General features: G+C 50.8%; 1 protein-coding gene across 1 annotated transcript; it reads left to right on the forward strand.

The window, feature by feature from the left end:
* Nucleotides 1-914: 914 nt before the first annotated feature.
* LOC114810307 (interferon-induced transmembrane protein 3-like) lies at nt 915-7952 on the forward strand. The gene is made up of 2 exons (XM_029061592.2): nt 915-1091; nt 7372-7952. Exons 1-2 carry the CDS (start codon nt 915-917, stop codon nt 7522-7524), a joined length of 330 nt encoding a protein of 109 aa, XP_028917425.1. The 3' UTR covers nt 7525-7952.
* The last annotated feature ends 4740 nt before the right edge of the window (nt 7953-12692 follow it).

The following is a 12692-nucleotide window of genomic DNA, read 5'->3' on the forward strand; positions in this document are numbered from 1 at the left end:
CAAGTCGGTCACAGACCCTGTTCCCCATGGGGCTCACAGTCTTACTCCCCATTTTACAGATGAGGTAACTAAAGCCCAGAGAGTGAAGTGATTTTCCCAGGGTCACACAGCAGACAAGTGGGGGAGCCGGGATGAGATCCCAGGTCCTTCTGACTCCTAGGCCCGGCTAATTGAGGCCCCGAGAAGCCAGGTGACTTTCCCAAGGTTACAGCAGACAAGGGGTGGGATTAGAACCCAGCTCCGCTACCTCCCAGTCCCGTGCTCTTTCCACTGGTCCACCTTGCCTTACCTAATTCGCCTCTCATTTCTTCACCCAATTTCCCAATTGCCACTCGGGCCTACAGTTGCCTGCTGTCCCTCTGACACCCTCCCCCTTCCCTGCAGCACCTAGCATGGCTTAGTGGCAAGAGCACGGGCTTTGGAGCCAGAGGTCATGGGTTCGAATCCCGGCTCTGCCACTTGGCAGCTGTGTGACTGTGGGCAAGTCACGTCACTTCTCTGTGCCTCAGTTACCTCATCTGTAAAATGGGGATTAAGACTGTGAGCCCCACGTGGGACAACCTGATTCCCCTGTGTCTACCCCAGCGCTTAGAACAGTGCTCTGCACATAGTAAGCACTTAACAAATACCAACATTATCATTATTATTATTAGTTTTTATCCTTAACTCTTATTTTTCCCCCACTTGTTATTTACCTAAAGAGTCTCTCCCCTGATAAATGGTAGACCTACCCATCCTCTTATACCCTTCCCTCCCCGGTTTGGCAGGACTGAAGTTCCTGGGTGAAGCAAGAGGAAGCAGGTGGGGCCGGATGGGTTTCGGGGGGCTGCCCGCCCTGCTCCTTTCCCTCTGGTCCTTCCTCTTTCCCTCTCACTCTCTACCGCTCCCGCCACTGGCCAAGCCGGCTCCCGGTCATGGACGACCCCAACTACTCCAAGCCTGGCTTCGGGGCCCCGCCTGGGCCGTCTCCTTCGACGGTCATCTCCATCCCCTCCCCTCCGCCTCGAGATTACCTGGTCTGGTCCCTCTTCAGTACCCTCTACATGAACTTCTGCTGCCTCGGCCTCATTGCCTTCATTTTCTCCGTGAAGGTGGGACCCCCGCGGCGGGGTGGACAGTGGTGGGGGGCCAAGGGGGCGGAGGGGGGCAACCACTGCGTCCCTGTCCCGGAGCCAGAGGGGGGATGCCTGCCCTAGAGAAGCAGCACGGCGGAGAGGCTAGAGCCTGAGCCTGGGAATCAGAAGGTCATGGGTTCTAATCCCGGCTTCAACACTTGTCTGCTGTGTGACCTTGGGCAAAATACTTCACTTCCCTGGGCCTCAGTTCCCTCATCTGTAAAATGGGGATTAAGATTGTGAGCCCTGTGTTGGACAGGGACTGTGTCCAATCCAATGATCTTGTATCTCCCCGGCGCTTAGAACAGAGTCTGGCACATAGCAAATGCCTAACAATTACCATAATTATTATCATTATTATTATTCACCCCAATGCTTAGAACAGCACCTGGCACAAAGTAAGTGCTTAACAACTATCATAATAATAATTATTATTATTATTAGATTGGCACCAGCCCTGCACCAGCCCCAGGACTGTCTCAGCCCCGGGCCCCCCTCTCCCACCCCAGCGCACCCCCGCCACGGTCTCCGGTAGCACGACGCCCTTCTGAACAAAAAGATGAGGAAGTGGTTTCCGTGAACCATTGTGGTCAGGCCCTGACCGCAGTTCAACTTCTGTCCGCGACCCCACCCCAGTCCCCGTAGCGCCCTCTGGTCCAGGGCCGTGACGGGGTGGCAGGGCCGGCAGATTTTGGGACCACCCCCCGGATGTACCCTAATTAGCTAGCCCCCAGAGCCCCCAATGCACTGTAGGAAGGGGAGGAGGCCAAAGACCTATGCCACACCATCCCCTTGCCCCACCATCACGAGATCACTGAGCCCGAACACTCTAGAGACCAGACTGCCATCCCCAGCCCCACCCCTTAGCCTCTGGGGGTGGTCCCACCCCCTACACCCACCACAGGTTTCTGCGAGCCACAGAAGTCATCTGGGGAATCGCCCTGCCTGCCCCTTGGCCCTCCCCAGCTTTCCTGAAACAGGGTGTAGTACAGAGAAGCAGCATGGCATAGAGAATAATAATTCATTCATTCAATAGTATTTATTGAGCGCTTACTATGTGCAGAGCACTGTACTAAGCGCTTGGAATGGACAAATCGGCAACAGATAGAGACGGTCCCTGCCCTTTGACGGGCTTACGGTCTAATCGGGGGAGACGGATAGACAAGAACCATGGCAATAAATAGAGTCAAGGGGAAGAACATCTCCTAAAAACCATGGCAAATAAATAGAATCAGGGTGATGTACATCTCATTAAACAAAATAAACAAAATAAATAGGGTGATGAAAATATATACAGTTGAGCGGATGAGTACAGTGCTGAGGGGATGGGACAGGAGAGGGGGAGGAAGAGAGGGAAAGGGGGGAGAAGAGGGTTTAGCTGTGGAGAGGTGAGGGGGGGTAGAGGGAGCAGAGGGAAGAAGGAGGGAGCTCAGTCTGGGAAGGCCTCTTGGAGGAGGTGAGCTTTAAGTAGGGATTTGAAGAGGGGAAGAGAATTAGATTGACGGAGGTGAGGAGGGAGGGCATTCCAGGACCGCAGGAGGATGTGGCCCAGGGGTCGATGGTGGGAGAGGCGAGACCGAGGGACGGTGAGGAGGTGGGCGGCGGAGGAGCGGAGCGTGCGGGGTGGGTGGTAGAAAGAGAGAAGGGAGGAGAGGTAGGAAGGGGCAAGGTGATAGATAGCCTTGAAGCCTAGAGTGAGGAGTTTTTGTTTAGATCGGAGGCTGATAGGCAACCATTGGAGGTGTTTAAGAAGGGGAGTGACAGGCCCAGAACGTTTCTGCAGGAAGATGAGCCGGGCAGCGGAGTGAAGATAATGTTGGTATTTGTTAAGCGCTTATTATGTGCAGAGCGCTGTTCTAAGCACAGGGACAGGTACAGGGCAATCAGGTTGTCCCACTTGAGGCTCTAATCCCGACTCTGCCACTTGACTGCTGTGTGACCTCGGGGAAGTCACTTCACTTCTCCAGGCCCCCGTTACCTCAGCTGTAAAATGGGGATTGAGACTTTGAGCCCCAAGTGGGACAGCGACTGGGTCCAACCTGATTAGTCTGTATCTATCCCAGCGCTTAGAACAGTGCTTGACACGTCGTAAGGGCTTAACAAATACCACCATCATTATTATTATTACATAGTAAGTGCTTAACAGATGCCATCATTATCAGTTTTTATTGTTATTATTATTATTTTAAAGCTTCTTTAAAATCTCTACCTCCTCCGGAGGCCTTCCCTGAATAATGGCTATCATCACACTAGTCACAACAGAAAAACACCCCAAATAATTAAACCAAGTCAATTTATTAAGTACTTACTGAGTGCAGAGCAATGTACAATTGTGAAGCAGCGTGGCTCAGTGGAAAGAGCACGGGCTTTGGAGTCAGAGGTCATGGGTTCGAATCCCGGATCGGCCACTTGTCAGCTGTGTGACTTTGGGCAAGTCACTTAACTTCTCGGTGCCTCAGTTACCTCATCTGTAAAATGGGGATTAAGACTGTGAGCCCCACGTGGGACAACCTGATTTCCCTGTGTCTACCCCAGCGCTTAGAACAGTGCTCAGCACATAGTAAGCGCTTAACAAATACCAACATTATTAATTCTGTCGAATAGGTGAACAAAATTCCCAATCACAAGGAGTTTACACACTACAATACTCAAGGCTTGTGTCTTTTAATCCTATCCTTAACACTCTCGTATTTAGAATAATTATAATAATAATTATTATAGCATTTTAAGTGCTTTCTGTGTATCAAGCACTGTTTTAAGCTCTGGGGTAGATACATGTTAATCACTTTGGACACAGTCCTTGTTCCATTTGAGGCTCACAGTCTAAGTAGGAAGGAGAAGAGGGATTGAGATAGAGAAGCAGTATGGCATAGTGGATAGAGCATGAGCCTGAGAGTCAGAAGGTCATGGGTTCTAATCCTGATCCTCCACTTGTCTGCTGTGTGGCCTTGGGCACATCACTTCACTTCTCTATGCCTCAGTTACCTCATCTGTAAAATGGAGATGAAGACTTTGAGCCCTATACGGGACAGGGGCTGGGTCCAACTCGATTCATTTTGTATCCACCCCAGCATTCAGTACAGTGCCTGACACATAGTAAGCGCTTAACAGATACCATTATTATTATTGTTATTGATTGAATCCCACTTTACCGTTGAAAAAACAGAGGCACAGAGAAGTGAAGTGACTTATTCAAGGTCACATGGCAGGCAAGTGGTGGAGCTGGAATTAGAATCCAGGTCCTCTGACCCCCAGACCCATGCTTTCCATTCATTCATTCAATCATATTTACTGAGCGCATACTATGTGCAGAGACTGTATTAAGCACTTGGGAGAGTACAACAGAACAATAAGCAGATGCATTCCCCGCCCACAATGAGCTTACAACCTAGAAGTGGAGTCAGACATTTATATAAATGAATAAATGACAGATATGGACGTAAGTGGTGTGGGGATGGGAGGGGGGTGATGAATAAAGGGAGCGAGTCGGGGCGACGCAGAAGGGAGTGGGAGAAAAGGAAAGGAGGGTGCAGTCAGGGAAGGCTACTTGGAAGAGATGGGCCTTCAATGAGGGTTTGAAGAGGGGGAGAGTCACTGTCCGATTTGAAGAGGGAGGGGATTCCGGGCCAGAGATAGAATGTGGGTGAGGGGTAGGCGGAGAGATAGATGATTCGAGAACAGTGAGAAGGTTGGCATTAGAGGAACCAAGTGTGCTGACTGGGTTGTAGTTTGTCCTGTTTTGTTGTCTGTCTCCCCCTTCTAGACTGGGAGCCCGTTGTTGGGTAGGGATGGTCTCTATCTGTTGCCGAATTGTACATTCCAAGTGCTTAGTACAGTGCTCTGTACACAGTAAGTGCTCAGTAAATATGATTGAATGATTAGGAGAGCCACAAGGTGAGGTAAGAGGGAGCAAGGGGATGGAGGGCTTTGAAGCCAATGGGAAGGAGGTTTTGTTTGATGCAAAAATGGATGGGCCACCACTGATGTTTCTTGAGGATCGGAGAGGTATGTCCTGAATGTTTTTGCAGAAAAATGATCTGGGCAGCAGAGTGACATATGGACTGGAATGGGGAGAGACAGGAGGCTGGGAGGTCAGTAAAGAGGCTGATAGTAATCAAGAGGGGATAGGATAAGTGATTGTATTAATGTAGTAGAAGTTTGGATGGAGAGGAAAGAGTAGATTTTAGCTTTTCCCACTAGATCAAGCTGCTTTGCACTCTGTGTGTGTGTGTGTGTGTGTGTGTGTGTGTGTGTTATGGGCAGAGAAAGTGTCTGCTAATTCTGTTGTATTTTACTCTCCCGAGCACTTAGTACAGTTCTCTTATTTTGTTAATGAAATGTACATCGCCTTGATTCTATTTAGTTGCCATTGTTTTTATGAGATGTTCTTTCCCTTGACTCTATTTATTGCCATTGTTCTTGTCTGTCTGTCTCCCCCATTAGACTGTAAGCCCGTCAAAGGGCAGGGACAGGGACTGTCTCTATCTGTTGCCGACTTGTTCATTCCAAGCGCTTAGTACAATGCTCTGCACATAGTAAGCGCTCAATAAATACTATTGAATGAATTGAAATACTATTCTCTGCACACATAGTAAGCGCTCAATCAATACACTTGAATGAAATTGTAAGCTCCTTGAGGGCAGGGAACATATTGTTCTCTACTCAAGGACTTAGCACAGTGTCTAGCACCCAGTTGGCATGAATTACATACTATTGTTTGATTGCCCTTCGGGACACTCACTTTGATGATTAGGAACAGACAGACCATCCCACACCCCTGACTCTCCCCTTGTAACCCAACACAGACCAACCCACACCCCTGACTCTCCTCTCTCCATCCCTGACTCTCCTCCAGTGACCCAGGGAATAATAATGTTGGTATTAGTTAAGCGCTTACTATGTGCAGAGCACTGTTCTAAGCGCTGGGGTAGACACAGGGGAATCAGGTTGTCCCACGTGGGGCTCACAGTCTTAATCCCCATTTTACAGATGAGGGAACTGAGGCACAGAGAAGGGAAGCAGCATGGTGAGGTGGATAGAGCCTGAGCCTAGGAGTCAGAAGATCATGGGTTTTAATTCCGATTCCATTTGTCTGCTGTGTGGCCCTGGGCAAGTCACTTCGCTTCTCTGTGCCTCACTTCCCTCCTTTGTAAAATGGGGATTGAGACTGTGAGCCTCATGTAGGACAGGGACTGTGTCCAACCTGAGTATCCTCCTCAGCGCTTAGTACAGGGCCTGGCACATAATAACACTTAACAAATACCACCCAGCATGGACTACTACTACGACAATCATTTTTACCGAGCACTTACTGAGTGCAAAGCACTGTAATAATAATAATAATGTTGGTATTTGTTAAGCTCTTACTATGTGCAGAGCACTGTTCTAAGCGCTGGGGTAGATACAGGGTAATCAGGTTGTCCCACGTGAGACTCACAGTCTTAATCCCCATTTTACAGAGGAGGGAACTGGGGCACAGAGAAGTTAAGTGACTTGCCCACAGTCACACAGCTGACAAGTGGCAGAGTGGGGATACTAGAGAAGCAGCATGGCTCAGTGGAAAGAGCCCAGGCTTGGGAGTCAGATGTCATGGGTTCGAATCCTGACTCTGCCCCTTGTCAGCTGGGTGACTGTGGGCAAGTCACTTCACTTCTCTGTGCCTCAGTTCCCTCATCTGTTAAATGGGGATGAAGACTGTGAGCCGCACGTGGGACAATCTCATTCTCCTGTATCTACCCCAGCGCTCAGAACAGTGCTCTGCACGTAGTAAGCGCTTAACAAATACCAACATTATTATTATTATTACTAAGCGCTTGGAGAGGACAATAGAACAGTAAACAGACATATTCCCTGCCCACAACGAGCTGACAGTCTAGAGGACCATCCGACACCTTTGAATCTTGACTCTATTTATTGCCATTGTTCTTGTCTGTCCGACTCCCCCGATTAGACTGTAAGCCCGTCAAAGGGCAAGGACTGTCTCTATCTGTTGCCGATTTGTACATTCCAAGCACTTAGTACAGTGCTCTGCACATAGTAAGCGCTCAATAAATACTATTGAATGAATGAACTAGCCCTGTTCAGCTCGGTGCCGTGGGTCTGAAGGAGCCAAGAGGCCGTGTTGGCCCAGCCGCCCCCTCCCTCCTACCCCACCCCCTCTGATTTCCGATCTCGGCCTGTCTTCCTGAGGAAGTTGGCGCTCTCTCTTTTCCACTCCCCGACTTCCTCTGGGAGTTTTGTTTCTGTTGTCTCTTAGGCGAGGGATCGGAAGGTGATGGGAGACATGATCAGAGCCCAAGAGTACAGCCACACCGCCAAGCGCCTGAACTCCATCGCCTTGGCCCTCAGCCTTGTCTTCTTCTTCATCTGCATCATCACCGTGCTGGTGATCACCTTCACTGTCAGATGAACCCCTCCGCCCCCAGCTTCCTGCCGCTGCCCCCCCAGATACAAGCTCTGGGCCGACACCTAACGAGTTCCCTCCAACTCTGCTCATCGCCCTCCCCTTCCCCCCGGGGTCTCTCGCAGTTCCAAGCCCCACCGGTCACCCCTAGCTCTGCGTACCCCCGGCCCCGAGTCTCCTCCTCTTGCTGAAATGCGGAGATTTGGGAATTCGGGCTCTCTCCCACTTCCTCCCTCTCCCCTCTTCCCCGGGCCTACCGACCTCCCTGGTCCCTGCTGCCAATGCCCAGAGGCAAGATGGTTGGGGGGTGGGTGTCTCCTCCCCACACTGCACCTGAGCCGTCCTGCCCTTCGGCACAGCGGATGCTGAGGACAAGTTGCCCCCTCCAAAAAAATCAGCTCCCACCCCAGCCCTGTGGGAGTTTCAAAACCATTAAACTGTCTTTTTTTCTCCTACAACCTCCGCCTCTCACTCCTGCCCCTCAAGTTTATCATTCTATCCTAGTCTTCGTAGCAGGCAACAGGGGTTCGTTTTTGATCTGAGGAGCCCCATCCACTTTCCCTCAGTCCCCCCCACCCCCCAACTGCACCCCCTGATCCTGGGGAAAGAGGCCTCAATCGAAGGGCCACCCCATGGGGCTAAGGGCCAGCAGGAGATCATCTTTGGATCCGAGGGGTCGCACCCCCATTCCCTGCCTCCTGTCCCCCACTCCCAGCCTGCTGAGATGTGGGAGAGGCTTTGGGGAACCAAAGGGCCACAGGAGGCATCAGGAGGGCTCCTCAGCCCCTCCTCCTGCCTCCCACCCCCACTCACCAACTATTCATTCATTCAATCGCATTTATTAAGCACTTCCTGGGTGCAGAGCACTGTACTAAGCGCTTGAAATGTTCAATTCGGCAACAGATAGAGACGATCCCTACCCAACAACGGGCTCACAATCTAAAAGGGGGAAGACAGACAACAAAACAAATAGGCATCAATACCATTAAAATAGATAAATAATAATAATGTTGGTATTTGTTAAGCACTTACTATGTGCAGAGCACTGTTCTAAGCGCTGGGGTAGATACAAGGTAATCAGGTTGTCCCACGTGAGGCTCACAGTCTTCATCCCCATTTTACAGGTGAGGTAACTTAGGCACAGAGAAGTTAAGTGACTTGCCCACAATCACACAGCTGACAAGTGGTAGAGCCGGGATTCAAACCCATGACCTCTGACTCCCAAGCCTGGGCTCTTTCCACTGAGCCACGCTGCTTCTCTAGAAGCATAGACAAAATAGAACCATAGACAAATGCACATCATCAATAAAATAATTGGAGCAATAAATATATACAAATATACACAAGTGCTGTGAGGAGGGCAAGGGGGAAGAGCGGAGGGAGGGAGTTGGGGCGATGGGGAGGGGAGCAGGAGCAGAGGGAAAGGGAGGGTTCAGTCTGGGAAGGCCACTTGGAGGAGGTGAGCTCTCAGTAGGGCTTTGAAGAGGGAAAGAGAGCTAATTTGGCGGATGTGAGGAGGGAGGGCGTTCTGGGACAGAGGTAGGACGTGGGCCAGCGGTCAACGGTGGGACAGGCTATCCAGGGGGGCCTAAGGGGAGGGAGGATAGAGTTATGAGCAGCAGCGCGTGGTGTAGTGGATAGAGCACGGGCCTGGGAGTCAGAAGGTCATGGGTCATGGGTCGGCCACTTGTCTGCTTTCTGACCTTGGGCAAATCACTGTGCTATTCTGGGCTTCGGTTACCCCACCAGTAAAATGGGGATTAAGACTGTGACCCTCATGTGGGACAGGGATTGTGTTCAACCTGATTTGCTTATATCCCCCCCAGCGCTTAGTACAGTGCCTGGCACACAGTAAGCGCTTAACAAATACCGTGATTATTATTATTATTAGCAATGGGCCCCAATTCACTGGGCTTTGGGAGGGTTCGTCGGCCCCACTTCGGGGCTTTGAAGGGGCAGACTGGTGGGTGTGGGGCGTTTCAGGGAGGTGGTAGGGTTTGGGGGGGATCCCACAGAAAACACGGGGAACCTCCTCCAGGGATGGGCCCCCCTCGGTCTCGACGTCACAGCCGTGGCTGGACAGAAGGATGGATGGACCCAGGGGAGAGGGGAGAGGCCGGTGGGCAAGCCCGAGGGCTCACAGGGAGGGTGGGCCGAGGGCTTGCAGGGCTGACTGACACGGGAACCCGGGGCACAGGAGTCCTGGGCGGCCCAGCTACCGGGTGAGCGAGTGTGTGGGTGTGTGTAGGCGTGTGCGGACGTGTGCGGATGCCACCGTGCGCTTCTGTGTATGCAATTAAGTGGTATGTACCACTCTGTTTGTATATATGTTTGGGGGTCTGGATCTGTGGGTGCCTGGGAGTGTGTGTGTATGTGTGTTTATGTGCATCCAAGGATGCTACATTGTAAGCTCCCTGTGGGGAGGGAACCAGCGCTTAGAACAATGCCTGGCACATAGTAAGCGCTAAAAAAAACATAAAAAAAAAGAAACACACGTCTACCAATTCTGTTGTATTGTCCTCTCCCAAGAGCTTAGTACAGGGCTCTGCACACAGTAAGTGCTCAATAAATACCATTGATCGACTATAAGCTCTTCCCCTAGCTTGTCGTGGGCAGGGACTGGATCTCCTTATTATTGTATTATACTCTCCCAAGCGTTTAGTACAGTTCTCTGCACACAGTAAGGGCTCAACAAATACAACTGATTGAATGAATGATGTTTCTGTGGGTCTGTATAAAGGTGTCTGTATGTGATATAATAATAATAATAATAATAATGTTGGCATTTGTTAAGCGCTTACTATGTGCCGAGCACTGTTCTAAGCACTGGGGTAGACACAGGGGAATCAGGTTGTCCCACGTGGGGCTCACAGTCTTAATCCCCATTTTACAGATGAGGTAACTGAGGCACAGAGAAGTTAAGTGACTTGCCCACAGTCACACAGCTGACAAGTGGCCGAGCCGGGATTCGAACCCATGACCTCTGACTCCAAAGCCCGTGCTCTTTCCACTGAGCCACGCTGCTTCTCATAACAATAATAAGCACGGTATTTGTTAAGCTCTTACTCTGTGCCCGGCACTGTACTAAGCACAGGAGTGGGTAAAAGCAAATTGGATTGGACACAGTCCCTGTCCCACAAGAGGCTCTCAGTCTCAACCCCCATTTTCCAGATGAGGTAAATGAGGCCCAGAGAAACGAAGTGACTTGCCCAAGGTCACACAGCCTGGAGGATCCGCGATTAGAACTCATAACCTTCTGACTTCCAGTCCCGCGCTCTACCGACTCTGTGTTTGTGTGTTTCGGTTTGTGGCTCGGGGTGTTTGTACGCATGTCTGTGTCTCCGTGCGTGCCTTTGTGGGTTTTGAGTGTGTGTTTCCATGTGTGCATTTTTGTGTTTTCAGATTGTTGTCACCCCGAGCTCCGGCAATGGAAACTTGGCTTGTTGGCTGGGGCGGGGACGAGGGGCGGGGAAACCCGGGAAAAGGAGAGGAGGAGAAGCCGGGGAAATTCCCTGGACTCAGGAAGCCTCGTGTCCCAATTTGACCCAGCCTCGAGACCCTCCTGACGCCCATCCCCTGTCCTCCCACTCCTGACTCTCTCTTCCTCCCCACCCTCTCATCCCTCATGCCCTCCACCTTTCCCTACCCCCCAGGCCCTTCCATCCCCCACCCCTCATGCTCCCCCACTCTGAGAGGATTTGGTGAATGATTGAATATGTGGATTGAATGAGAGAGAGGAGTCAAGGATAAGACCAAGGTTATAGGCTTATGAGACGGGAAGGATGGTGGTACCGTCTACAGTGAAGGGGAAGTCAGGGAGAGGACAGGGTTTGGGTGGGAAGATAAGGAGCTCTGTTTTGGACACATTAAGTTTGAGGTGACGGGAGGACGTCCAAGTAGAGATGTCTTGAAGGCAGAAGGAGATGTAAGCCTGGAGAGAGGGAGAGAGATCGGGGAGGAGATGTAAAATTGGGTATCATCTGCACAGAGATGGTAGTTGAAGCCATGAGAGAGACTGAGTTCTCCAAGGGAGTAAGTGTAGACTGAGAATAGAAGGGGAGCAAGAACTGAACCCTGAGGGACCCCCACAGTTAGGGGGGTGGGAGGCAGAGGAGGAGCCTACGAAGGAGACCGAGAATGAACGGCCAGAGAGATAAGAGGAGAACCAGGAGAGGATAGAGTCAGTGAAGCCAAGGTTGGATAACATTTCCAGGAGAAGGGGGTGGTCCTCAGTGTCGAAGGCAGAGGATGAGGATGGAGTAGAAGCCGTTGGCTTTGGCGAGAAGATCATTGGTGACATTTGAGACGTTGGTTTCTGTGGAGTGAAGGGGACGGAAGCCATATTGGAAGGGGTCCAAGAGAGAATTGGAGGAGAGGAATTTGAGACCGTGGTTGTAGATGACTCACTCAAGGAGTTTGGAGAGGAAGGGTAGGAGGGAGATGGGGTGATAACTGGAGGGAGCCACTGGATCAAGGGAATGGTTTTTTTAGGATGAGGGAGACGTGGGCATGTTTCAAGGCGGGGGGAAGAAGCCATTGGAGAGTGAATGGTTGAAGATGGCTGTTAGGGAGGGAAGGAGGGAGGGGGTGAGAGTTTTTATAAGCTGCTAAGGAATCCTATGCAACTGAGGAGGGGGTGGCATTTGAGAGGAGGCAGGAGATCTCCTCGGGAGATACTGCTAGGAGGGATGGGAAAGTTGAAAAGGGGGCCGGAAGGGGGAGGGACTGAGGGGGGCAGTGGTGATTTTAAGGAGCTCACACCTGTTGGTGTTAATTTTCTTAATAAAATAGATGGCCAGTTCACCAGGGGCGAAGGATGGGGGAAACAGGGGGACGGGGGCCTGAGGAGGGCGTTAAATGTCTGGAACCACTGGCATGGGCGATGGGCATGGATGTCAATAAGAGAATAATTGTATTTATTGAGTGCTTACTGTGCAGATCACGATACTAAGTACTTGGGAGAGCACAGTAAAACAGAGTTGATAGACATGTTCCCTGCCCACAGCAAGTTTACAGTCTAGAGAGGGAGATAGACATTAATAAAAATAAATAAATGACATTAATATAAATAATACATGAGGGAGGGATGAATAAAAAGTGCAAATCCAAGTGCAAGAGTGATAAAGAAGGAAGTGGGAGAAGAGGAAATGAGGGCTTAGTGGGTTAGGTTTTTT

This window comes from Ornithorhynchus anatinus, chromosome 3 (genome assembly GCF_004115215.2).
Source record: "Ornithorhynchus anatinus isolate Pmale09 chromosome 3, mOrnAna1.pri.v4, whole genome shotgun sequence".
Classification (NCBI taxonomy): domain Eukaryota; kingdom Metazoa; phylum Chordata; class Mammalia; order Monotremata; family Ornithorhynchidae; genus Ornithorhynchus; species Ornithorhynchus anatinus.

What these genes read in the sequence shown, in the direction of transcription:
- LOC114810307 (XM_029061592.2), top strand. Translation starts at nt 915, where the DNA reads ATGGACGACCCCAACTACTCCAAGCCTGGCTTCGGGGCCCCGCCTGGG. An exon ending in CCTTCATTTTCTCCGTGAAG is followed by an intron (nt 1,092 to 7,371) that starts GTGGGACCCCCG and finishes GTTGTCTCTTAG; the next exon opens with GCGAGGGATCGGAAGGTGAT.